The sequence below is a fragment of the Microtus pennsylvanicus genome, chromosome 3 (assembly GCF_037038515.1).
Source record: "Microtus pennsylvanicus isolate mMicPen1 chromosome 3, mMicPen1.hap1, whole genome shotgun sequence".
In the NCBI taxonomy this organism is placed as follows: Eukaryota; Metazoa; Chordata; class Mammalia; order Rodentia; family Cricetidae; genus Microtus; species Microtus pennsylvanicus.
Genome location: NC_134581.1, coordinates 69,993,993 through 70,020,034, shown reverse-complemented (window position 1 = coordinate 70,020,034; position 26,042 = coordinate 69,993,993). Strand labels below are relative to the sequence as shown.

The window sequence follows — 26,042 nt, the reverse complement described above, 5'->3', positions numbered from 1 at the left end:
TAGTGCACTTGCCATCTTCTTCTGTACACCTGGTGAGTTGGCTTTGATTCTCTAATTCATGTGGGAGGCAGTAACATGTTGACACTCCTTGTTCTGTGGTTGACTGTCAAGTTGCAAGTTTTGAAGCCGAGACTTGAGTAAAAGGATGGGGAAACCTTTAGTTGTAAATTTCTTGATGATTTCAGACCAACTTGTGACCTCTGCCTCAGCTCCCTGGTGAAGTTTTAGCAGAAATCATGTTTTGTTCCTCGTGATCTGGGGTGAAGGGTTGTTTGTTTCAAGTCTATTTAGCAATATGATCTCTTTGTGTTTTTCTCATTTTTCTCATCTGTGTTTCTGACAGCTGGCAACTTCAGTTCATTCCATCAGAGTTCAGAGGTCAGCTACCAAAGCCTTTTGCAGAGGGACCACTGGCCACTCGGATTGTTCCTGCTCACATGAATGACCAGAACCGAGAGGAGCCTTCCAGATACGTAAGGGCTGCCAGTCTTCCCTTGTTGCTGCTAGAGAAAAGGCACTGTAGCTCTCTAGGCGGGTTCCACTGGTGCACTGACCAAATGGGTGTCTCAGAATATGGTTTCTTGAGAGTGAAAGATGAAATAACACATGTGCGGAAGGAGTGAATAGGATCATTTCTTTCCAAATCTTGTTTAATTTTCTATGTAAAGCATATAATTCAGTTTACAAAGTTTTGAAGGGGCTGGAGATTTTCTGAGAGAACCTTGAGCTGTCCTTCTGAGTCCCCTGAAACTCACATCATTCCTTGGTCTCCTGAAATACTTGGTGGGGAGCTTCTAAGTGACCAGGTTACCTTTGACCTGGCTTTTGCTGTGCTCTGCTTTTGCTAGCACAGCACTCAGAAAGGCTATTTCAGAGTAAGTTCCATGGAGCAATCCCTGTCAGTGCCATGATCTTCTACCTACTTGCCTTCAAGTCATGTGAATTTTTTTTTCAGCTCTTTTGAGAGAGAACGGTTTTGATGTTTGATACTGGTAGAATTCTGGTTAAAAAAGTTGAGAGCTGACCTTCGAGATGGCTCAGTGGTAAAGGCATTTGTTGTTTCTGACTTCTACAACGTGGTGCCTGTGGGAGTTTGTGAACCCCTTGATAAACACACAAAAACTGTGTGTGTGTGTGTGTGTGTGTGTATTGTTTAAATGTCGTGTGATGAATAAATATAAATGATAGAATTAAATTCATAGATAGTAAAAGGCCCTTTGATTAAATGGTTGGAAAGCACCATTTTTTGGCAATGTATTATTAAATAGATAATAGCTTAAATATCAGTATATTTAATTTAGGTTCTCTTGTGCTATGTACTCAAGATACAGTGTAATGAGACAGAAGCTGACCTGCAGCCAGATAATGAGAATCTCTCTTGTGTGAGCATCCTGATGTATGCAGTAGTGGGAATCAAACCCGGGGTCTGCTGTGTGTTAGGCCTGTACTCTGCCACTGAGCCACATCCCCAGCAGCCTGTCATTTGTCATTTTAGCATAGTGTCTGGCACTGAGGCATATCTCACAAATGCTCTTCATCTGATAAAGGATCCCTTACAGAAATTATAATCTGCCCAGACCTTTCACCGTCCTGACTGTCACTAATCTCAACCTAGCTTTGATTTCAGTTTGTCCATGGTTGTTGTCTTTTCCTTATCAGTGTCTTTGTGTTGGTGACCATGCCTGGAGTACTAGTCTCCACCTCATGCTATCCGAATTCTCTTCAGATGGGAGTGACCGTCTTCACCGTGTGTAGCAGGCTCTCTGTTAGTACATGAGAGATGCGTCTGCAGTCACCGAGTTATTGGCTTTCTTTCTGTTGCCTACATATTTCTGATTTGTTTCTTATGTTTGTCCTGTTCCTTCTGGATTCCCCACAGCGCATAGGATGGATAGGCTTGTCAACTTAGTCACAGCCTGCTGCTGTTATCTAGTGATTACAGCTAGTATCACCCTGCCAGTCTCTCTCTCTTTATTTTTTAATTTTTGGGACATGGTTTCTTTATTATGCAGCCCTGGCTGTCTTGCGTCTCTTTATGTAGACCAGGCTGGCCCCAGACTCAGTGATCCACTTGCCTTTGCCTCCCAGTTGTTGGGATTAATGACAGGCATCACTGTGTCTGGCCTTCTGCCAGTTTCTTATCCAGCAGACCCCAGTGGATTTCTGAAACTCTGGATGTGTTATGATTTTTCTGTACATACAGCTGTGATAAAGTTTAATTTACAAATTAGGCACATTAAGAGTTCAACAATAGCCAGGCGTGGTGGCGCATGCCTTTAATACCAGCACTGGGGAGGCAGAGGCAGGGTGGGTCTCTGAGTTCGAGGCCAGCCTGGACTACAGAATGAATTCCAGTTCTCTGCACACCCCTAATTCAACATTAATATAGTAGAAAAAATTTAATAGTATAATATAGTAAAAAAATTATGTGAATATGTTTTCTCAAAATATTTACTGCACTTTAAGTTTTCGTAACCTCAGCATAGGTCATTTCTGTTGGTTTGCATCTTATTGATTTAGGTTTGATATCCTTTCAGTATACTGGCTTTTGATTTGGTCTGTTACTTTCTGGAAACATTGAGTAGTATCATGAGACAATTTTATTTGTGATTCTCTGGCATCTTAATGTAAGTGCTTATGGCTGTAAAATTCCTTCTTAGAAGTGAAGGAATTTCAGAGTCAAAGGTGAAGTACAGGAAAGCACCTGTCAGAGACGCTTAGCTTCAAAAGAGCTGACTCAGCACCTTCACAGAGGGTGGTGGGGAAGGCAGATGTGCAGGACTGAGAGCTGACTCAGCACCTTCACGGAAGGGGAAGGGGATAGGCAGATGTGTTCAGGAATCCCTCAGTTTGATCTTGCTGGTCCAGCCTGAGGACTATCTGGTTGGATGCTCCCTGTGCCGGAGGCGCTAGGCCAGTGCATATGTGGGGGTGGGAAATAGCTCGGCAGAGGTTACATTTCCACCTAATGTCTCTGGGACCTTCAGAAAGAAGATGATCTAACCAGAACAGTTTGCCCTGGGGCTGGGATGGGGCTGAGACTCAAGTTCTGGGTGACTGCGGTGCTTCCAGTCTCTGTCCCAGGCTCCACTTGTACACACACAGTTGATTTCTTCTGCCCTTCCCAAGTGGGAGCACGATGAATACTTTCTCCCTTATAGATGCATTGTCCGAATTAGTGTCCCCCTGTAACTGATTTCCTGGATCCATACTCACAGGATGGCTGTTCACTCAGCTGGGGGAGAACAGAGGTCACTGGGACCTGCAGATGTAGAAAAGCAAGGGCCTCTGTTCCTTCTGTCATTAGGTCTGATGGTAAGATTCCCCAGCAACACCAGTGAGTAAGGTAGGAAGCCTAGGCCCCTCCAGACCTGCTACTTGTTTTGCAGATCTCTGCTTTTTTTTGATTGGTTGGTTTTGGTTTTTTGAGACAAGTTTTCTCTGTGTAGCCTTGGCTGTTCTGGAACTCACTTTGTAGATCAGGCTGGGCTTGAACTCACAGGGATCCACCTGCCTCTACCTCCCAAATGCTAGGATTAATGGTGTGTACCACCACCACCTGGCCAGATCTGTTTTAACTACATTTTTGCATCACACCAGATCCTGCATCTTAGGCGCTCACCATGGAGGTCCGTCTTCTCTCTTGCTGAAGCTTTGCTGAGGGGAAATGTCCCTCTTCCTATAGTTCTGCAGAGCATCCAGTGCAAGGTTCCTTCCTGTCTGTCACAAATCTGAATTCCAGTGTTTTGGGATTTCACCAGTCTCTTTCTGTTGCCTCCTGCTGTATAACCCACACCACTCGTGCAGCTGTGTCCTTGTCTTTTCAATCTCATGGGGGCTCGGGTGTATGTGCTAGGCGTGTCTCATCTGCCGTAGCCCCTCTCCCAAATCGTACCTTTTTGTTGATAAATGTCTGAAATTGAGGAACATTATAAAAATCTCGAATTGTGTTTGTTTTGTCTTTTGAGACAAGGTTTCATGGAACCCAGACTGGCCTCAAACTTGCTCTGCTGCAAAGGCAGCCTTGTATTCCTGATCCTCCTCCTCCACCCATTGACAAACATGTGCCTTTAGGGGTGGGATTATTTCCTTTCGAGACTTGAGAGAGCTATCACCATTTGTATCCGAAACCTTTTGAAGAGGTGGTAAAACCTCTAGGGTAAGTAGGAGGGTAGGGTGTTTGGCTGTCCCGTTTCATGACGTAGTGGAAACATTAAGTTTAAGTTTGATGTATTGAGCCAAGTACAGTAAGATCTGGTAAACCGGGGGGCTCAGGGGGTGGTGACCGTAGTGACTATTGTTTCCTGTTGCACAGCCTCCTAGATGTTTGAGACCTGCCAGGTCTCAAGGCACTAGGGGGATAGTGATGACCAAGAAAAACCCAGTCCTTGACTTTACAGAACTTGGAGGACTGAGCTGTAGGAAAGCCTGGCCTCACTGCAGTTGCTTACAGAGGCACATGAGGAGACATTAATCAGATATTCTGTGTTTAGAAAGACATTGTTTTCAGAGGTTAAGTATTAAATTAATATCTCATGTTAGCCATTATTGTATTAGGCAGCCTACGTACCAAATTTTAGCTATGGGAAAAAATGTCCTGGCTTTTTTTTTGTTTTGTTTTGTGTTTTTCTATCTTTAATCCTTGTCTTGAATGTTTATTATAGGACATTTGGTTTCCAGAGATTGTCACATTATTCTTTTATGCTCCTACATATCAGATTTTTTTCTTGAGTGACAGTAGAGAAATAAGATCTGTGGTATTTATGGAGATACTTTGTCTGTGATCCTCTCTGCACTGGCCCTCAACAGAGACCTCTGTTTTCCCAGTATGTGTGTCACTGTCCTTTCCAGCTGATACATGCCTGAGGGCAAACTCACATCCTTCCTATTTTAGCATAGTGATAGTTTATTGTGTTTTAATAAATAAAGCTTGCCTGAATATCAGAGAGCAAAACTAGCCACACTAGTCAGCCATACAGGCCAGGCAGTGGTGGCACACACCTTTAATCCCAGCAGCCACACTCGTTAGCCATAGAGGCCGAGCGGTGGTGGTGCACACTTTTAATCCCGACACTAGAGAGGAATATAAGAAGGGAGAAAACAGGAGCTCAGGGTCTTAGTCTTGGTCTTAGTTTGCGGTGTGGTGGAGAACAATTTAGTCTGAGGTTTGGTGGATTGCCCGTTTGATCTGAGCGTTGGTAGAAGAGAGAACTCTATAGTGGTTTGGTTGCTTTGCTTTTCTGATCTTCACCTTGAACCCCAGTATCTGTTTTTATTATTTGTGCTACATTTTAGGATTTAGGAGGTTTGGCTCAAGCTAATGGATGGACATTAGAGGATGTCACCGAGAATAGGAGGTTGGGCTACTCTTTCCTTGTCCTCACACAACATTCTAGTGGAGATAAATACACTTGGTATAACTGTTGCCATTTCAGAAGTTACCTCTGCTCAGTCATTATGCTTCTCACGGCCTTTCTGTAGGCTTGGGATTTGTTTTCTAGTGTGTACATCCCTTCCTCTCAAATGGTCTCTTTAATTCTTATGTCTTTTTCATCTCTTCCTTCTATCCTCTTTCACTTTTTAAGGGGTGTGGGATGGGAGTCTCTTAAAACAGGACCTCAGGCTATAGCCCAGTGTGGCATCAAACCCTTGATCCTCCTGCCTCAGCCCAAACTGAAATACAGGCATATGTTATCATATCTGGGTCTTCTGCAAGAGCAAGTACTGTTAGCTACTGAGCCATCTTGCCAGCTCTCAGATGATTGATGTTGATACCATTTAGTGGATGCTTCTGGTCCAGTCAGGGATAGTCAGTGGCTGCACCCCTTCCATTTTACATGCTGAGTTTATTGACTTGGCAGTAGACACCAGACCAAGTTGAAAATGGGATGATTGGTTCTGGGACGTTGTTGCTTCAGGTTCTCCTGTTCTCATTTTGCAGAGGTGGTCAAATATTCCTCTATTATTTGAGCTATTAGTGTAGTTACTCCTAGTTGGTAAGTTCTGTTTAGACATGTCATTGATCTTCATTGCAACTCTTAAAGGTTAGTGACAGTATGTTCATTTTACAGGCAAAGAAATTATATAAAAACCTTAAATGACTACAGTTCACACATAATTGGTGGTGGAGCCTAGACCTGAATGAAACTAAGCCTGCTCTGTTAAAGTTCCTTTTCTAATAACTTTGTCTGTCCTTGAATGAAGAGCCTTGCTTCTGGAGGCCTTTGTCATGGCTTTTAGTTTGCAGCAACTGTTTGCCAAAGGATAAGGCAGAGGTTAAAGTCTTAGAGAATGCATTGCTATCTCAATATGGCTCTGCCCTGGTGGCTCTCTGAGGCCTTTACTTAGAATTTCTCTAGGGACAATTTGGCGAGTAGAGCCTAGGCTGACTGCTAAATTAGTTACTACCTCCAGTTACAGTAGACTGTACCCAGCCAAACCTCCATAATTAGACCTGCGCTGTGCCTAACTAGGAAAGGTCAGGCTGAGGTGAGGGATTGTAACTGTGTGAACTGGACCCCCTGTGGGAAGGAGTACAAGCATAAGACCGTCAGGCCCTCTGCCTCTTGCTGGTTCTCCTTAGAAGCATGGCGTTGGAAAGCCTTTAAAAAATTGCATCATGTTCTTACAGTCGCCCAGGAGCTGCAGAGTGGGTGTGCAGACAGAAAAAAGGCCACTTCCTGAAGTGTTTATGCAGAGGACCATTTTTAGAGAGTTATGCGGAATGGAATTGGGTCTGACGTCAATTCTCAGTGTGCTTTCTCTTCCCTGGAGGAATAGCCCATATGGAAAGACAGATGTGAGACTAAAGTCTTCTTTACATAGAAATAAAACTGAGAGGGAATGAGAACAGTGCTGGGAGGTGAAGTTGGAAGAGAACAGCTTGCTGCAAGCTATTGAAAACCAGGTTGCTCTTATGTGCACTGGGAAAAATCTTCCCTTAGGTATAACCTAAATATATAAAATGTCAGTATACAGCTAATTGTTTTAAGAGAAAATATTTGTGGAGCCACTTCAAAAGACAAAAAGTAGAATATCCCAGACCCTTCTGGGTCCTGGTGCTTCCCGTGATCAGGTCTACACCATCTCTGAGTAGTCTGCTGGCTTTACAGTAATAGTTTCCTTGCTTTTGTCTTTATTTTAAATTTTCTTCCCATTTCTTTATATGTGTACACGAGCTGCTTGTGTATACGTGTGTGGACACGTGTGTGTGGAGGTCAGAGGACAACATGTGAGAGTCAGTTCTCTCTACCATTTGGCTCCCGGGATTAGACTCAGATCTCCGCCCAACTTCAAACATTCTTGAACTTGTTTTATGGTTCAGGTATTTCTGTTAGATATATTTTAGGTTGAGTTATATGAAATTATCATTTTTATTTCAGACACTGAATATTAATGATTTCATATATTGATCTTATACCTGGGTGTATTATTATTATACCTGGGGATATTAAGATGGTTTCCTATAATTCTAAGATCATAGGAAATACAGACGTTCAGTTTTGGTAGATGTACCAAATGGTTTTCTGAAAAATTTTGTACAACTTAATGTATAATTGTTGCTTTATATTATGGCCAACATTTTTTATGTTAATTTTTTTTTTCTAGACAAGATTTCTCTGTGTAGCTCTCTCTGGTTGTCCTGGAACTCACTCTGTAGTCCGGTTTGTCTTCGAACACAGAGATCCACCTGCCTCTGCCTCCTGAGTACGGGGATTGAAGGCATGCACCACCACTGCCTGGCTTCTATGGCAATTTATTTCATGGTGATTTAACTTTACATTTTCTGCTTATTAGTGAGATTGAGCACTTTTCATTTGTTTCATATAGAAATTTTTGAAATACCTATTAAAGGAGCTTGCCCATTTCTTGTTGGGTGGTTTATTTCACTGATTGACAGGAGCTCATCTTATATACTGTGAACCTCGACTGCTTGATGTGTGTCATCTGTCTTCTAGTCGGCACTTAGGATTTGATTTCAGATAGAGCATATTGATATTCCTTAGGCTGTGAGCACTTGGACGACTGCTGCCAATCTTCTGTACTCCCTTGTTCCTCACCGTGCCGCTGTAGTTCCTCAGCTGTGCTGAGCCTGCTGGAGAGGCAGTCCTAGGCCTCTGTCCGTTCTCTTCACTTCTTGCAGGAGATGCTCCTGATCTTGCGGTATTGTTAGAAGGTGCAGTTCCACCTCTGATTCCATCAGGCGTGTCCTTTAGACCTCTAGAATAAGATAGATGAAGGGAGCAGTAGTGAACATAAGGTTGCTTTTCTTTTTTTTGTTTTTCGAGACAGGGTTTCTCTGTAGCTTTGGAGCCTGTCCTGGAACTAGCTCTGTAGACCAGGCTGGCCTTGAACTCACAGAGATCCACTTGCCTCTGCCTCCCAAGTGCTGGGATTAAAGGCATGTGCCACCACCACCCGGCTAAGACTGCTTTTCTAGAGTTAGGCTGTACACCCAAGTTGGCTATTTAAGTGTCTGTGGTGCTGGAGGGACTTAAAAACATAGGCTGACTGCAGACCACTCCAGCTGCCTCAGGGTAGCCCCTGCTCTTAGCCTAGGTCGCGTGGGTGTTTGTTCCTCTACAGCCCTGTGGGAATTCTTAGGGTTATAACTGGGTCTCTACTCTGCAACAATCTTCATAATTTCTGATGAAGAGCTCACCTTTTCCGTTTCAGATTGACATCAGCAAATGCCATTACTTAGTGGACTTGGATACCATGAGAGAGACACCCTGGGAGCCAAACTATTCATCCAACAAAGAAGAGTGGATCAGCCTGGCCCATAGACCATTCCTGGACGCATCTAGGTATGTGACTTCAATTGTGGCAGATGTCCTAATCAGTGGTAAAAATGAATGCTGGAGTTGAGCGAATCCAGTCCTTGGCTGTCTTGAGTAATTCTTATTTCCTTTTTATTTGGTACAGTTTTGTCCATGTGTACTGAGAAATTTAAGAGTACTCTCTTCTTGAGGCCTCGGAATGCAAAGTACATTCTATTATTATCGTAATGAAAGGTCCTGAGTAGTACAGGTAGGTCTATGTGGAAACTCAAATAAGGTTTTGATTAGTTTTGGTAACTGACTTTAACTGACTTAACCGAGCGTTCTGACATTGCTAACAAGATTAACTGTGCTTTGAGGAGCTTGATGTCCATAACTATCAGAATCAAAGCTCCGCAAGTACTGGTAGGACTTCTATTTTGGTTGTTTGAAACAGGGTCTCACTCTGTAGCTCAGGACTGGCCTGGAACTCATTTGGATAGACAAGGCTAGTATTGAACTTGGTGGTGATCCTCTTGCCTCAGCCTCCATTGGCTAGACTGCAAGTATGCCTTGCCTCACCTGGCAGCTATAGTGAAGGTTTTAAAAGAAAGACCCAGGACTTGGCTGACTCTTCAGAAAGGCCTGGGAATTAGGTGCAAAAAGAATGATGGGAAGCGTGAATTGGAGTGTGAGGGTGTTTGTAAACTTACTGTTTGAGGGTGAAAGAGAGAGACAGCCAATAAACATAAGAAAAGAGGAAATAGTCAAGAGACAGAGGCAGGCGAATCTCTTTGAGTTTGAGGCCAACTTGATCTACAGAGCAAGTTCCAGGACAACCAGGGCTGTTACACAGAGAAACCCTGTCTTGAAAACCAAACCAAAACAAAACAAAACACAAAACAAACAAACAAAACCAAGAAAAAAAAGGAGGAACTAGATTTATATATAAAGGTTCTTTAGAGGAAGAGATCCTATTGAATGTGTTTGTAACTATGAAAGGGGATTGTTAGGAGCACACTGGAGGCCAGAAGTGGCTGGTCAGTCCAAGAAGATAGAAGCCTCAGAACAAATTGGCTCGATTCATGCTACTCTAACCGGTTACCTGAGGCTGAGTGGCTAAACCAGCAGATACTTTATTCTGCATAGTCTTGGAGGCTGGAAGTTTAAGGACAGTGTGCCAGCAGTCAGATTCTGGTGCAGGACCTCCTTCTACCTAACGTGAGAAAGAGGATGAACTCCATTCTGGAGGGCTCTCCACCATCGCACTGGGGGTCAAATTGGAGCATAGGAAAAACACTTTTTGTGATGGGTCTTATTATGTACCTTGACTGGCTTTAAATTTGCAATCTTTCTGCCTCCACTTCCCAACTGAGGAATTACAGGTTTGAGTCGTGTAGTCTAGAATAGCAGTTGTAAGTAGAGCTGTAATAGACTAAGTTTCTCTTATTTGAAATACTTGGGACTAAAAGTGTTTTAGCCGTCAGATTGTGGAATGTGTACAAATATATATAATAAGATATCTTAGGGACAGGATCCAGGTCTACTCACAAAATTCATTTATGTTTCATATATTCTTTATACATATGCCTTGTTGGTAAATTTTTTAAAAAGATATTTGATTTTCAATCAGATGTGGGAGCGAGGGTGGTGTCCACAGAGGCCAGAGGCCTTGGAGCCTCTGAAGCTAGACTTACAGGCAGCTAGCGGTGAGCTACCTGATGTGGGTGCTGGGAATCAAACCTGGATTCTCTGGAAGAACAGCATTGCTCTTAACTGCCAAGCTGTCTCTCCAGCCCTGTGGTAATTTTACATGATTTGTTTAAGAAACAAGTTAATGGTGTGGCTCTTGGAAAATTTCAAACAATCAGATCAAGGCTACTCAGTTTTCATAAATACCCACTGGCATGTTTTGGGCAGGTGAGTTTTCTTCCTCTTTGGGTCAGTATTGAACAGTGTAGCTGGTGAACTGTACAGCGTGAGCATGTTTAGCTTTGTAGGAAGCTGCCGTTCTGCGTTCCTACCCGCAGAGAGTGAGGATTTGCCTGCTTGTGGTAGGGACCGTAGTATGTATCTTGATGTGGCTTTAGTTTATTTTTCTCCAGTGATATTTGGTGTGGAACATCTTCTTATATGCCTGTTTGTCATCTGTAAGTCTGTTTGGATGAGGTGTTTTTAAAGTCTTTGGGGCCTGCTTGCCTGCCTGTTCTCCCTCCCTTCCTTCCTTCCTTCCTTCCTTCCTTCCTTCCTTCCTTCCTTCCTTCCTTCCTTCCTTCCTTCCTTCCCTCCTCCTTCCTTTTTTCTGGCTCTGGGATTTGAACTCAGGGCCTATGGTTGCTAGACAAGTGCTCTGCCATCGAGCCAACCCTCTAGCTCCCTTGACTTTTTTGTTTGCTAGGTTTTTTTTTTTCTAGGCAGATTTCTCTGTGTAGCCCTGGCTGTTCTAGAACTCACTTTGTAGACCAGGTTGGCCTTAAACTGACAGAGATCTGCCTGCCTATGCCTCCTGAGTGCTGGGATTAAAGATGTGTTTCACCATTACCTGGCTCTTTTGACTCATTTTTAATTAAATGTGTCCTGTTCTTCTTGTTTTCTTGATAATGTTTTTTTTACAAAAAGCAAATATTTCAATTTTAATAAAGTTCATCTTAACAATTATTTTCTCAAGCACCTGTACCTGCTGAGCCATCTTGCCAGTTCAATGACCGTTTTCTTCTTCAATTATGTATAGATTGTAGCCAACTAATAAGGCAATTAACCATTTTTTTTTAAAAAAGAACTTTATTGGAGTATAATTTACATGCCAAATTATATAACCACAATTATATGTTACCTTGCCAGCTCCAACTCATATTTTTTTTTATATTTATAGGTTTGAATTTTTGGCCGTTTGTTATAAGTGGGATCATATAATATGTGTAGTTTGTGTTTGGTTTCCATGATGGTCTGTATGAGAAAAGTCACCCACAGGCTCAAATTTGAACGTTTGTTCCCCGGTTGGTGGCACTGTTTGTGGAGGTTTGGACCTCCTGAGGTCGAGCCTTGCTGGAGGAAGCATGCTGAGGTCGTGCTGTTGGATGTTTTACTCTTTTGCTCTTTTAGCTTTTTAGGGGGGCACCACCTAGCTCCCAAATAAATCACGCGTAAAGACTTATTCTTAGTTATGAGTGTCTAGCCTTCGCTTGGCTTGCTTCTTGCAGCTTTTCTCAACTTAAATTACCCCACTACCTTTTGCCTCTGGGCTTTTGCCTTTCTCTTCCTTCTGTCTGTCTTACTCTCACTCCTACTCTGTGGCTGGGTGGCCCCTGTCGTCCTCCTCCCCTTTTTCTCTGTTCTCCCTTTCCTTGGTTCTTCTATTTATATTCTCTGCTTGCCCCGTCTATCCTTTCTCCTGCCTTGCTATTGGTCATTCAGCTCTTTATTAGACCATCAGGTTTTTCAGACAGGCAAAGAATCACAGCTTCACAGAGTTAATGCAGCATAAACAAAAGGCACACACCTTAAAATAATACTCCGGAACCAACAGGGGTGGCCTTTGAGAGTTACAGTCTCGTCCCAGTTGCACTTGGCGTCCTCTTCTTTCTGGGCTGATCTGCCAGCTCACCTGTAATGCTGCTGCCTTTACAGCTCTACCCCTAACACCATGAGCCGAAAGGAGCTTCCTTCCGTCAGTCGTTTCTGATCATGGAGTTTGTAGTTTGTGGCAGAGACAGAAAGGTAACTGATACAGCTTCTTTTTGTTCAGCATGTTCTTGAAGTTCATTCAGACGATCAAAGGTACCAGCCCTTGTCCCTGGTTATTGCTGAACATGTTCCTTTCTGTTGTTCATTCCTTCTTCTTGCTGATAGACTCTTGGACTTTTTCCACTTTGGGGCAGTACGAATAATGACGCTATAAACACATGTGGGGTTGATCGTGGTTAAGAAGCCACAGCAGCGCATGGGAGACCGAAAGTCATACGTGAGGAATCTTCTAATTAGTGGTCATGACTTTAATTTGATAACAAGTGAGCTGGGAAGGGCATTGAGGGGGTGAGAGATGGTGAAGGGTGGCAGGTTGTGAGTGGAGGAGCTTGCTGGAAGAGGGAAGCAGCAGTGGCGGCGTCAGAGTCCTCAGTGCGTGTGCTTCACAGTGCCTACTCCTGCCTGGTAGAACATTTGAGCTAGATCTTACCGTGCTGAGAAAGCGGTGACAGCAAGACTCAGGCTAGGGAAGAGCTTCATCTCTGAGGAACAGCAGACCTAAGCAACCTTCCTGTCAGCTGGATGCCTTCAGGGGGCTTCACTTTTGTTTTTATTTTTGTTTTTTAGAGATGGGGTCACACTATGTAGCTCTAGCTATCATGGAACTCACTATGTAGACCAGGCTGGCCACCTGCCTCTGCTCTGGAGTGCTGGCATTAAAGGCATGGACCACTGCGCCCAGAGGGTTTTTATTCCTTATAACTTGTGTACGGGGTAGATTTTCCAGATAGTACATTGAGAAGGAAAGAAAACTCACTGACTTGTGAATGAAAGGGGTCAGGTTCTCACAGAGACGTGGGGTATAGTGAGAGCGTGGAGTCGGAGGACCTGGGACTTTAATCCTGGCTGCTTGCTGTCAGTGCCTCCACATCTGGAAAGCAAGGGTGTTTTCTACGTTTGTAGGGTTCGGTGAGAACGAGCAAAAGTGCTGTGAGCTTAGGAAGTGTTCCAGCAAGTCAGACCTTTGAGCAAGCTCTGCAGCTCCCGATCCTACTGTCGGTACGTTTCTCTGTAGATTTGTGCAGTTTACTTGACGCATTTTGCTGACATTCCTTGCTGACATAGTCTAAATAGGGCCTCAGCTCTCTGAAACGGAGAGAAGCAAGCAGGATAATTTGCCAATGGAAAAAAAACCACTCATGAGAGAATGTTACTGGAGAGTCTTTGCAAGAGCGAAGCAGCTTAAAGATTATTGGGACATTTTTGTGATTGGGGCGCCAGTGACCGTGAAGACACCCATTCTTCGTGGGTTGGTAAGTAAGGCAGAGCTTGGCTGCTGGACGCAGGAGATGCACTAAATGAAGCTGTTGGGAGCATGGCAGCCTGTATCCTTGTCCTCTTGTCCTAAATCATTTGTCTGCTTTGCTGAGGCCTCCAGACCTTGTGCCCAGTAGCCGAAGCCTCCAGTGACCAGCCTAGAACTGCAGCTGTGCACTGGTGCTGGTTCTCCCTGGCTTCCTGACTTTGAGCTTGTCACAGTGTTGGGGAAGGCTGCTAGTTCGTTTCCCAACCACCCTGACTTGAAATAATCACACAGAAATTATATTATTTAAACCACTGCTTAGCCAATCAGTTAAGCATATTGCTAGCTAGCTCTTATATCTTAAATTAACCCATTTCTATTATTTTATATTGCTATGATGCTTGTGGCCTACTGGCAAGGTTCCAGCTGATGACTCCATGGCTTCTCACCAACTCCCCCTGCTCTCTCTATATATCTCTTTTAGCCTGGCTTTACTCTATTAAGCCATTGGCCGAAAGCAGCTTCTTTATTAACCAATGGCAATAAAACATACTCACAGCATACATCACCTCCCACATCAGCACAGTAGGGTCTGACTGCTTTTAGAAGGACTATCAGACTCGGAGGAGATGGATCCAATCTAGTTGGCAGTAACACTTAAAACTGTTTTGTTTTTACTTTACTTCTATAGTGTTTTTCCTACATGTTTGTCTCTAAATCACTCAAGAGCCTGGTGCCCTCCGAGGCCAGAAGAGGGTGTCAGTCCCCTGAAACTGGAGTTAAAGATGGTTGTGAGCTGCCATGTGGGTACTGGGGATTGGACCCAGGTCCTCTAGAAAAGCAACCTGTGCTGTTAACTGCTGAACTATCTCTCTAGCCCCAGCCATAAAGAGTGGAGATTTAATATCGAATGGCCAGCTCATACTACATACTTCATGAAACAAGAGGGAATTTTCCTTTCTTCGAACCAGGGCACAATTCCCGCATGTATAGAATATCTTGACAAGTGGGCGGATGTAATGCCTCCTCTAAGAGTCCCCTGAGAGGACTGATGGGAGGGAGCTGGAATAAATTAACAGCTCGTGTAGTAGTGAGGGTGGGGCTGTGGGAACCTGGTGGGAAAGCCTGTGCAGGTTGTTGGCATCATGAACAGTGGGGTCAGTTGTGAGCTTTGGAAACTGTGCAGCATTCTCCACCGGCAGAGGCTCCTCGTTGGCCCTCTGTCTTGGTTGTGTTGCTCCCACACATGACTCCTCCCATTTTGGAGCACCATCTACCTGGGTTCTAGGCCTGCATGATTAGAGGTTTGAGACAGTTGGGAAGAACTTAGACAGGCTTTCAAACTCTTGCAGATGTAATTACAGCTGAGGAACCAAGGCAGCTTAAAACAGCAGCTGACAGGGTGGAGTCGAAGGACCTCAGTTGTAGCCAGGTAGGGAGTGCCTGATAATATTTGCTGCTTTGTTCTTTCAGTGCCCAGTACAGGGCCCTGAACTTGGGCTAATCTAGAGAATTTCTGTAGACTGCATGACCTTTTATTATCTTCCAAGAAGTGAATCCAGCAGCTCTGAGGCCTGAAACTATCCCACCTGTATACATATATCCCTTTGTGTTGTGTGTAGGAGAGTGGTCCGGTTGATGGGCGCCAGCGTAGATGGAACTATTTATTTCTGTAAACTAAGGTTACTGGAGTTATGGTTGTGAAGGTAGGGCAGTTGGAAGCTATGGCCTAGTTATCACAGTGTAACAATCACCCATTCTTAAAGCTGTAAAAGAAAAGCACTGCTGGCTCGCCTAGCTCTTTCTTCCTCAGGATGTCTTTTGCATCGGCCATCAGACAATAACGGAGACTGGAGGCGTCCCAGAGGCTTTCTCATTCACACACCTGGCAGCTGAGACTAGCGTTTGCCTAGATCCCAGCTGAGGCTGCCACCCAGAATACATACCTTCCTGTGACTTTTCCATTTCCATTCCAAGAACTCCTTTGCTTTTATGGCCTAGCCTTAGAAGCCAGACAGTGTCACTTCGCCCTCTTCGTGGTGGTAGTGGGAAGCCACAGCCCATGCCCAGCTGATGGAGATTAGGATTATTTTATTATGACAGAAGTATCAAAGAATCTATGGACATGTTAGAAAATCACAGCCTTTAAAATGCCATTCTCCTTCTAAAATTTTCAATCCAAAGGTTTCTTACAAGAAAAAAAAAGGCAGCCCCATGGGCCATTGCCCCTTCATACCCAGGTGGGAAGGAGACCGTACCCATGATAGGATCTGCTGGCCAACGGCTGTCGTGCTTCAGATGGTGTCTGGTCCTTTGGAAGAATCAGTTCTTCCTCCTGAGCAATAAGTGATGGGTTCTTGCCTTTTCCCTCTGTGCTCGTCATGGTGGTGACCTTGCCGCTCTCCTTGCCGCCAAGGATGCTGGGAAACAGGAAGAGCAGAGTTGGTGTGCTCTTCCACTCCCTTATCAGCTTACTGCTCTCACAGTCTGATTCTCTGTCAGCTTTTGCCTGCTGCCTCTCCTTCCTCTCCATCGTCCTTATCCACCTGCCTCATCCTTTCCCAGACACTTTCAAGACCTTCATGGACATAGCAGCTACTCTAGGCCAGATTTGGCTTCAGAAGACATTACATGTTGCCTGATATCATATTCCGTTCCTCAATCATTGAAATCTGCTGACCTTTAGGAAGAGTAAAAAGAACCTTTTTATCCCTTGTGAGTTCAGAGAGCTCTGCTTTCTGTTGTTATGGAGTGAGTTCTCTGGAAAAACCATTTCCACATCTCCTCACTGGTAGTGCTCAGTTTGAAGAGACACAGTGCTTCGGGACAGCCTTGCTTCAAGCTAGTAGACCGAGCAGCCGGCATCATCAGTCTTTGTTCTCCCTCCTTTCTGACTCTCAGCGCATTGTGGGGCCTTAACGATACTATTTGGTGGGGTTTACATTCTTTTAAGAAAGGTTTATTTGTAATTTTTATTTCACATGTGAATGCCTGCATATATGTATGTGCACCATGAGTTAAGGTGGCTGTGTGCCACCTGATATGGATGCTCCCCAAGGGCAGCAAGTGCTCTTAACTGCTGCGCCATCTCTTTAGCTCTGGATTTATGCAGCAGTGGAAAGGAAAGGAGGTGAGATAAGGATCTTGTCAGAAGCTTGCACTTAATGAAATAAAAGTTGTTGAGACAAAGTATACTCATTGTTTATTTCAGACCTTTAAAGCTTGCCAGAGCCTTTTTCTTGACATGGCTTCCGTTGTTCTTCTGCCACATGGATGAAGTCCAGACAAGGGTAGAGACTCTAATAGCACCGTTGTGTGCTCTTCCCACCAGAGTGGCACTACCTCCATCTCTCAATGGCTCCCAGATGGGGAAGACTGGTGAAGACACTTCGCCCCAACCCTTGGGGCTGAAGGTCACGAGTGTCCAGTTGCCTAATAGCAAGTCTTTCTCAACTCTGCTGTTCTGAATCCTGGCTAAAGGTGACTGGTGCAGAGGCTGTGATGTTATGCCAGATGTTGTACACATCAGTGGCATGATGCACTGTGTGCCTATGTCATGATGCTGTGGTTCCTGTCTGTGCTTTGGCAGACTTTCTGATCATGCCGCATCATGGGTCTTTGTAGGTTACTGTAACCACATGGCCTGGACCTTAAGTCACAGAGATGGCCATGACTTGGCAAGTTCTGCGTGAACTGTCACTTGAAAAGGTTGTTTGACCTCCTAGAATAACATTTTCTTCATTAACATGGACCCCTTCTGCAACACGTGCACCTACCATCCCATGGTCACCGTAGCTCCCTCCTTTCTTCCACCCATACCGTGTAAGTTCCTGCTTTGCTCTACTCTGCCTCATGACTTTAGGACTAAAATGTTTGGGGGGGGGGGAGATGAACCTTAGATGCTAGGGAAGCAGATTAGGTCATCTGATTTGAGGGTGGCATGCTCTTTGATTTGCAGAATCGTGTTTCCTGTGGTACAGTCTAAAAGCTGCAGGTGCAGCCTTGCAGCAAGTGCAGCATGTTAACCGTTATTCCCGTGTGCACTCTCAGGGCAGAGACGCTAGTCATCTCTGCAGTATCCTGACTGCAGAGCAGTGGCCCTCACCCATGTCCTGCTCGAGGCTACATTAATAAGCACTCTTGTTTTTGCCCAACACCAGCCTTTTGAACATTAGAATTGCTCAGAGGGTTGGTAGGTTGATTATGACTGAATCTTAAAGGAGCTCAGATTCTCTGTCTCTTATTACTCTCTCATCCATTCATCCTGATAGCGGTTTCCCTTCCCTTCACTCCTCCCATCCCCCACCTCCATCCCCAGATACACTCCTCCATTTCCCATCAGAAAAGAGCAGGATTCCCAGGGATATCTATTGAACATAGCTTAACAAGTTACAGTAAGACTATGCCAAACCCTGTTTCAGGAGTAGGCAAAAACATCATAGATACCCCCAATATAAGGAGTCCCACAAGAGCACCAAGCTACATGACCATAACATATACACAACACATTATATATACATATATAACATATGCATAACCTAGTGCAGACCCATACAGGCTCTGTGACTGATGCTTCAATCTCTCAGAGTCTCTTTAGAACTGAAGGTACTTTGAAGGGCCAATTCTGCACTGACAGATACAGAACCAAGCTCATGGAGACTCATGAACTCTAGACCGACAATTGTGGATCCTCCATGGGCCCAAACTAGGCCTTCCATATATGGGCAACAGTGGTAAAGCTTGGACTATCTGAGGGGCCTCTGGCAGTAGGACTCGGATCTATCCCTGGTACACGAGCTAGCTTGTTGGAGCCCATCCCTATGGTGGGATGCCATGCTTAGCTTTAATGCAGTAGGGACGGCTGGTCCTGCCCCAACTTAATGTGCCAGACTTTGCTGGCTCCCCATGGGAACCCTTGCCCATTGGGAGGAATGGATGGGAAGTGAGATGGGGTAGGAGGGAGAACTGTGGTTGGACTGTAAGATCTCACTGAAATGTGCACTGCATGGAAGAGAAGGAGCAAGGAGCAGCTCTAGAAAGTGCCCAGTGGGGCTGAACCGGCAAGGCTAAACGTGATTTTAATGTTTGGATGCAGGTGGATGAATGACTGGATAGATGAGGGGCAGGTGGGTGGACCGATAGTTAAAAATAGGAGGGGAAACCAGAGTACCAGAAGGTTTTCTTTTAAAGCTGACAAATTGACCCAGGATTTCCATTTGTGCCTGCGCCTGGTGATGTCAGGGACTAGCTGACTGTCTTCCGTTGATGCCAGCAAATGTCTCCACAGCAGAATGCTCCCAAGCCCCAGTAAATGGGCTGGTTATTGAAACAGGACATATTCTGAGCTGTCAGCTAATCGTGCTGCTCAGGCAGTTGCTGTGTCCAAGTCTGTTCCATGCCTGAATTGCTTAAGAGGCTTTCCTCCTGGGGCCGAGTGTCTGGGTTTCTGTGATGGTGACATGTATCTTGTGTCTCCCCAGTTGCATGCCCGTGTTCTTTCAGGTCACACCGGTGGCGTTTCATTTCATTACAAGCCTTGTGATACTGGCTTTGATAGGTTTTTCTTTTGTCCTAGCTTGTGATGATGCATGTTCCCACAGAAGTGAGTGAGTACAGACTCAGTCTTCCAGTGCTTAGCTTCTTCTGTTATATAAATCTAATTTCCCTTTTTTCAGAAACAATAAAATATAACAAGTCTTTCTGACCTTCCTTAACTGTTAGAGCTGCTACAGCTGCTAATGGTTAAGAAACAAATATAATCAGGGATTCCCTCCTTTCAACGTCAAAGCAAAAGAAAGGAGGAAGAGTTGTAGGACAGCAGTTATGTCAGATGGGAGGACTCCAGCTAATTTGTTCTAAAAACCAGCATCAGACAACCATAGACTTCTTCCCGTCCCAGGTCAGAGGTGGGCATGCATCCTCTGCTGCCAGCTTCTGCCTCACCTCTGCCAGCGCTTGGCTGGTGGCTCTGTGTCAGAGATCACAGCAGAGTGCAGGAGAGGAGCCCTGTGTTCTCAGAGGACTCTCTCTGACTCTCCGGCTTTCTCCTTATGCTGGTCCCCCACTTTTACACAGTTTTGTGCTCAGCCTTCCCTAAAAAAGGGGCCTTGCTTGAATGCCATGTTTAGAATTCAGTGCTAGTTTTCCAGGGGCTCTGTACAGGGCAGAATTGGGGTGTCTCTTGGTTCACTTCACGTTTGTCCTTGACAGGATGATTATCCCAAACCACAGCTTCTTGAACCTTGGGAGTAGGAATTGCCTGTTATCCATCTCTGTATTCCTGCATTTATTTAAGCTGTCACCTGATAGTGCTTGGTGATGTGTGACCTCATTTTTATAATGTCCTTTGCCTACTTCCTTTATCTATTTGTCTGTCCTCCACCTACCTATCCATCCTTCCAGTATGTATTCTGTTCATCAGGTAGGTAGATCTGAGTTCCAGGCCAGCCAGGGCTGCACAGTGAGACACTCTTTAAAAATGAAAATGTGTGAGTGAGTACATCCCATGTTCCTCTTTTTGGGTCTGGCTTACCTCACTCAGGATAGTGTTTTCTATTTCCGTCCATTTGCATGCAAAATTCAAGAAGTCATTGTTTTTTACTGCTGACTAGTACTCTAATATGTATGTATTCCATACTTTCTTCATCCATTCTTCCATTGAAGGGCATCTAGGTTGTTTCCAGGTTCTGGCTATTACAAACAATGCTGCTATGAACATAGTTGAGCATATACTTTTGTTGTATGATAGGGCATCTCTTGGGTATATTCCCAAGAGTGGTATTGCTGGGTCCAGGGGTAGGTCGATCCCGAATTTCCTGAGAAACCGCCACACTATATTCATCCTCCTGGATATTAACCTTCATCAGGCGATGAAAGGAGACAGAGACAGAGACCCACATTGGAGCACCGGACTGAAATCCCAAGGTCCAAAACAGGAACAGAAGGAGAGAGAGCACGAGCAAGGAACTCAGGACCGCGAGGGGTGCACCCACACACTGAGACAATGGGGATGTTCTATCGGGAACTCACCAAGGCCAGCTGGCCTGGGTCTGAAAAAGAGTGGGATAAAAACGGACTTGCTGAACATAGCGGACAATGAGGACTACTGAGAACTCAAGAACAATGGCAATAGGTTTTGATCCTACTGCACGTACTGGCTTTATGGGAGCCTAGGCAATTTGGATGCTCACCATACTAGACCTGGAAGGAGGTGGGTGGTCCTTGGACTTCCCACAGGGCAGGGAACCCTGACTGCTTTTCCGGCTGATGAGGGAGGGAGACTAGATTGGAGGAGGGGGAGGGAAACGGGAGGCGGTGACAGAGAGGAGGCAGAAATCTTTAATAAATTAATTAATTAATTAAAAAAATGAAAATGTATCAGAGCAGTGGTGGCACACACCTTTCAGTGTCCCAGCATTCAGATGCAGAGGCAGGTGGATTTCTGTGAGTTTGAGGCCAGCCTGGTCTACAAAGCAAATCTTGGACAGCTGGGGCTACATAGAGAAACTCCATCTCAAAAAATAAAGCGAAGCAAAACAAAACGAAAAAGTAATTTTTTTCTAAATTTGAGACAAATTTTTCCGTTCCTTTTAAGTGTTATAAGTAACATATTTTGCCTCTTTATCTGTTTGAAATTTTCTGGTATAATAATCAGAAGACAAAGTAAATTACTTAGGAAGGAAAAAAGTAAATGAGTCATTGTAATAACAGCCCCTATATACCGTGATGCGCAGTTTGTTTTAACTGATTCTGCACGTCCACTTGGCTGTGTAGACTTAACTTGCACTGACATATTTGTTTCCTATTCTGTGCCAGGGTTTGGTACCGTCAGACTTCACAGCTTTTGCAAGCCTGGCTAGTGAATTAATGTCCAGGCCTCATTTTGTCACATCACATTAGCCATTTGCATTTCTCTTCGCTGTTCATGTACTCTGTGGTCTTTTCCTATTGAGTCGTTTGTCTCCCTGAGTTGTAGGGTCAGCTCGTATACTCTGCATAGCAGTCCTCTGTTATGATATCTGTCTCATTCTCTTCTATGTTTCTGTTGTTTCAGCTCGCCTTTTAAACCCTACAGTAATGAGTAGTGGGTCTTCCATTTCAGTCTAACCCAGTACTTTTGGTGATGGTACATTATGGTATCTGTGTGCAGCCAAGAGAGCGTTCTGAAGTCTGTGGGGCTCTGTGGTGTCTTCTGTCAGCACGGCAGGAAAATCATCACCAGCATCCATTGTCTTTGGTCCAGTAGACCCTGTCTGTTTTTGTTCACTAGTTATCTTATAAATTATTTACAAAACTAGGAATAGGAACGAAATGAAGAACTCATTTGAAAATAAAATAAATGGGGGCTGGAGCGGCGACTCATTGGTCACGAGTGCTTGCTGCTCTTACAGAGGACCTGGCTCACAGCTGTTTGTAACTCTAGTTCCGATGCCTCATTCGGGCCTGTTTGGGCACCAGACTTGCACATGATGTACATACATGTAAGGAAATACTTGTGCACATAAAAAATCTTTTAAAATATATAATACATGAAGTAAGTTTTCCACATTCTTTTGGTTATGGGTAAACACACACATGCACACATAACATATGTATACACACATATACTAGGGTTTTTTATTGTGTTTTATTTTTTTTAAAATTTTAATTTTTTTTTTTACTTCTTTTGATATGTTGTATTTGAGACAGGGTATAACCATATAATTCTGTCTTGGATCTTGATATGTAGACTGGACTGGACTTGAACTCACAGAACACCTTCTGCCTTTGCCTCTCAAGTGCTGGAATAAAATGTGTGTGCTACCACACTTGGCCATATATTCTGAATTTTTATTCTACATTGTCCTTGTTGGGAATGCACACACATACATGTGTTACCCCTGAAATGGATGTGTCTCAGATTACAGCTAACTGCTCATTAGCTGTTGCATCCCTTCTGAAAGGCTGATTGTGGTCTCAGGTCTGGCTTAGCATTGCTCCTAGTTCTTCTCATTCTTGCAGCATCAAAAATAGCACTTGGATTTTTTGTGTGGAACCTTTGGTGATTCACAGAGCTGCTTTGTTTCCTAATTCAAAGTTTTGGGTGGTTTTTTTTTTTTGGTATCTGGAGTAGAGTAATCAATGATTTTCTTTTTCTGAGACAGGGTTTCTCTGTGTAGCCCTGACTATAGATTACTTTGTAGGCCAGGCTGACTTCAAACTCGCAGAGATCCTCCTGTCTCTACCTTCTGAGTGCTGGAGTTAAAGGTGTGCACCACCACCATCTGGCTAGCCAATAATTTTCAAATGTCTTTGTCATCTGTGTTCCTCTGTCATTATTGTATACCTTCCCCCTGTAAACTATACCAAATACAGTTTTACACACAGCATCATGGAAAATGAAAGGATAGGGTGTGTCTTTATATTGTAACAGGAGCCATCCAAGGTCGTACTGCAAATACTGCATGACGACATCTTTCCTGGTAAAGCCTAACTGGGCAGAGAGTATGCCGCTTCTTTTTGTGTTAGGAATATATTGTTTACTGTTCAATTTTTTTAAAATCACATTTATTATGTATTCTGTGTGTTCTGGGAGGAAGGAACGTACGTGGGAAAGTCAGAGGAGAACTTGAGTGTGTTCCCTTCTTCCACCATGTGGGTTCTGGGGATCAACCTCAGGTCACCAGGCTTGGCAGGAGGTGCTGGCCCAGCTCAGCAGTTCTTGAATTTGAGGACATTCATCTAGTCTACTGTCACCAAAGATCATAGAGTGAAATTTGTTTCTGCCATCAGTTTCATTGCCATTGGACATCTGCTGTACACTTCACATCTCTGTGTGTATCTGATTTGTCTTGGAATTGTGGAGTGTCTTCCTGTGCCACTTTTTCTTAAGGCCATTAGAGATGGAAATTTTGAAGTCAGGATTCTGAACAGTGTTCAGTGGAGGCCAAAGCAGATAGAAATGCCTCCAGCGGTTCATTCTGTGCTGAAACCGCATGAGCTGCTCCAGAAGGAAGACACCACAGCTGGCTCTGCAGACCCTGAGGTCACACTGAGGGCTCGAGTCCACTGGAGAGTGTATGACTGTGTTAATCTGGAACGGCCACTGACCTGAAAGGTGTTAGACATCACCTTTTCCGTGTGTTGTGAGCAAAAGGAGGAAATGAACGTCTTTTGTCTGGGACAGATGCATCCTCTTCCTGTTCGTCTGCTCCCAAGAGTCCTGCTTTATCTGCCCCTCTCCTCTCCACCTCTTTTCTCTAACCAAGCTGTTGGCTCCAGAGTGAACTGCATCTCTGTAGAGCACAAGGCACTGCCAGCCTCTCAGTCGGGAAGTCTCTCTAAGAGGGGTGTTTGCCAAGTGCAATATCATTGTGTGTGCAGGCATCACAGGAGTCTGCCAAGCCCAGAGGTAGGCTGCCAGTGCAAATGCCACGTCGACGTGACATTTACAAGTTTAGAGTCTGGAAAAGGACTGGCCGCGGACACCTTCAGCTATCTCGTTTCCGGTATCAGTAACCGGGCCAGCTGGGATTTTTCAGACTGAAGAACTCAATCAGGAAGTAATACTTGATGTATTTGAAGCTGTCATTACCCTCTTCCAGGAAAGGAGAAATCCATAGGCTGCAAGATAAGCCATAATGGTTAAGCTTGTAGACTCGAGAATCAAGCATGGATGAGGCTCTTGAATGAGGTTCTTATCAGTTACTACAATGAACTTGAACAAGCTGCTTAATCTGCATGATCCTGAGCTCTGAGACAGGAATGTCACTGTCACCTTTCTCATACATTTATCACATAGAATAAACAAATTGAAAACAAAATCACTTACATGCTTCAAAACCCCCTGGTAGATTGTTTCCAGTTCTCATACTTCAGTCATGAGAATTTTCCAGAACATATTGTGCCAGCAAGAGCTTGTGTGTAGACTAGCCTTGGTTGAGGCACTGCTGCAGCACCGCACGGGGTCCCAGGACACGGTTTTCCTTGTCTCTCTAGGGAGCCAGGATTGTTTGAACATTTTGCATTTCTGTAATTGTTTAGGTGCAAAAATTTACTTGGAACTTTGTATGCCCTAGAACTTTTGTGTGTCACGTTCAAATGCAAAATGCAGACCCATAGCTGCTTATTAGGGCAACATACTTTTTTGGGGGACATGAGTAACAAGGTCAATTATCATGATCTGATATCTGAATAGTAGATTTTTCCGTATTTATATAAAATATAAGCATTGAGGTAACCTTGGTTTTTTTTTTTAAACTATTTTCAGAGCCGTTAGTAAAATGATGAGATTCCTACCCCTCCTTTCTCTTCTCTTCCAGGTCTTCAAAGCTATTTCGGGCATTCTATGTCCCCTTCCTGTCGGATCAGTATACGGTGTATGTGAACTACACCATCCTTAAGCCTCGGAAAGCAAAGCAAAGCAGGAAGAAAAGTGGAGGTTAGCAACAGCCCCGTGGCTCCAGCGGACAGCCATCACGTTAACTAGTGGTTCCACTGAGCTGTAACGCTCGTAATAAAGGTCACCTGACAAGAATGCCAGATTCCGGGTGCTCTGAACTCATCACGTCTGGCAGAGTCACACACTTCCTGCCCCTGTGTGTTCGCATGTGAGCTTTCTGCAGATAGGCAGAGTCCCGAGCGCCTGGGGAGATGCATTGCTCCACTTGTCAATTGTTTTCTCTCTTCAATTATTTTCTAGAGTGGAGGAGAGCAGAAGCCGCTCCCAGAAGAGCTGAGAGCCCCTGACTGGGTGTGTGTGCTAGCAGTTCTGCACACTCTGGCCTGGCGTCTGGGAACTAGCAAGCCTTCTTTAGGGTACCTGGTTTCTCCACCAAAGCTGTTTGGCAGCTCCTAGCAGACCTTGTTCAAATCCGAGTGCTGAAAAGCACAGCCTAGTTGCCAAGTGACATGTCCTTTCACCTCCAGCAAGACGCATTCACAGGACTACAACCCTGGCCTGGGAGCTCAGGAAAAAGGCGACCACTGAAGAACTGTGACCTAATCTTATTATTTATGATGCCTCTAATTTTCATTTTATTTTCTTTAAAATCAATAATAATCATATGGCTATTTGTGAAGGGTTTTAAGATTCTAAAAAAAGTTTCAGCATGATATATCTTGAATCCTAGACTCTGTACAACTATATCGGGCATCTTTGGAGAGAAATATATCAGTAGAGTTGGGTGACATATTTTAAAGTAGCTTGAGGCCATTTTGCAGACATTGAGAATTCCTTTGTGTAAAATGACAGCCCCAGTGAAATGAAAAGGACAGTGTGCATATATAGCACCCACACTTCAATTCTGCTGCAAGGT

General features: G+C 44.3%; 1 protein-coding gene across 2 annotated transcripts in view; it reads left to right on the top strand.

Annotated features, from left to right (window-relative positions):
• Nucleotides 1-25,841, top strand: part of Alg9 (ALG9 alpha-1,2-mannosyltransferase) — a 57,596-nt gene extending 31,755 nt beyond the window's left edge. Inside the window, exons 13-16 of one of the 2 annotated variants that reach the window (XR_012910025.1) lie at nucleotides 344-473; nucleotides 8,677-8,807; nucleotides 8,926-9,030; nucleotides 25,047-25,266. Coding sequence is in view for 1 of the 2 variants with exons in the window: in XM_075965938.1 (XP_075822053.1) it covers nucleotides 344-473; nucleotides 8,677-8,807; nucleotides 25,047-25,165; nucleotides 25,427-25,473 (427 nt within the window). In the remaining variant the exon portion in view is untranslated. Of the gene's footprint in view, nucleotides 1-343; nucleotides 474-8,676; nucleotides 8,808-8,925; nucleotides 9,031-25,046; nucleotides 25,267-25,426 lie in introns of those variants that run through there. The other variant, XM_075965938.1, reaches the window with a different exon arrangement.
• The last annotated feature ends 201 nt before the right edge of the window (nucleotides 25,842-26,042 follow it).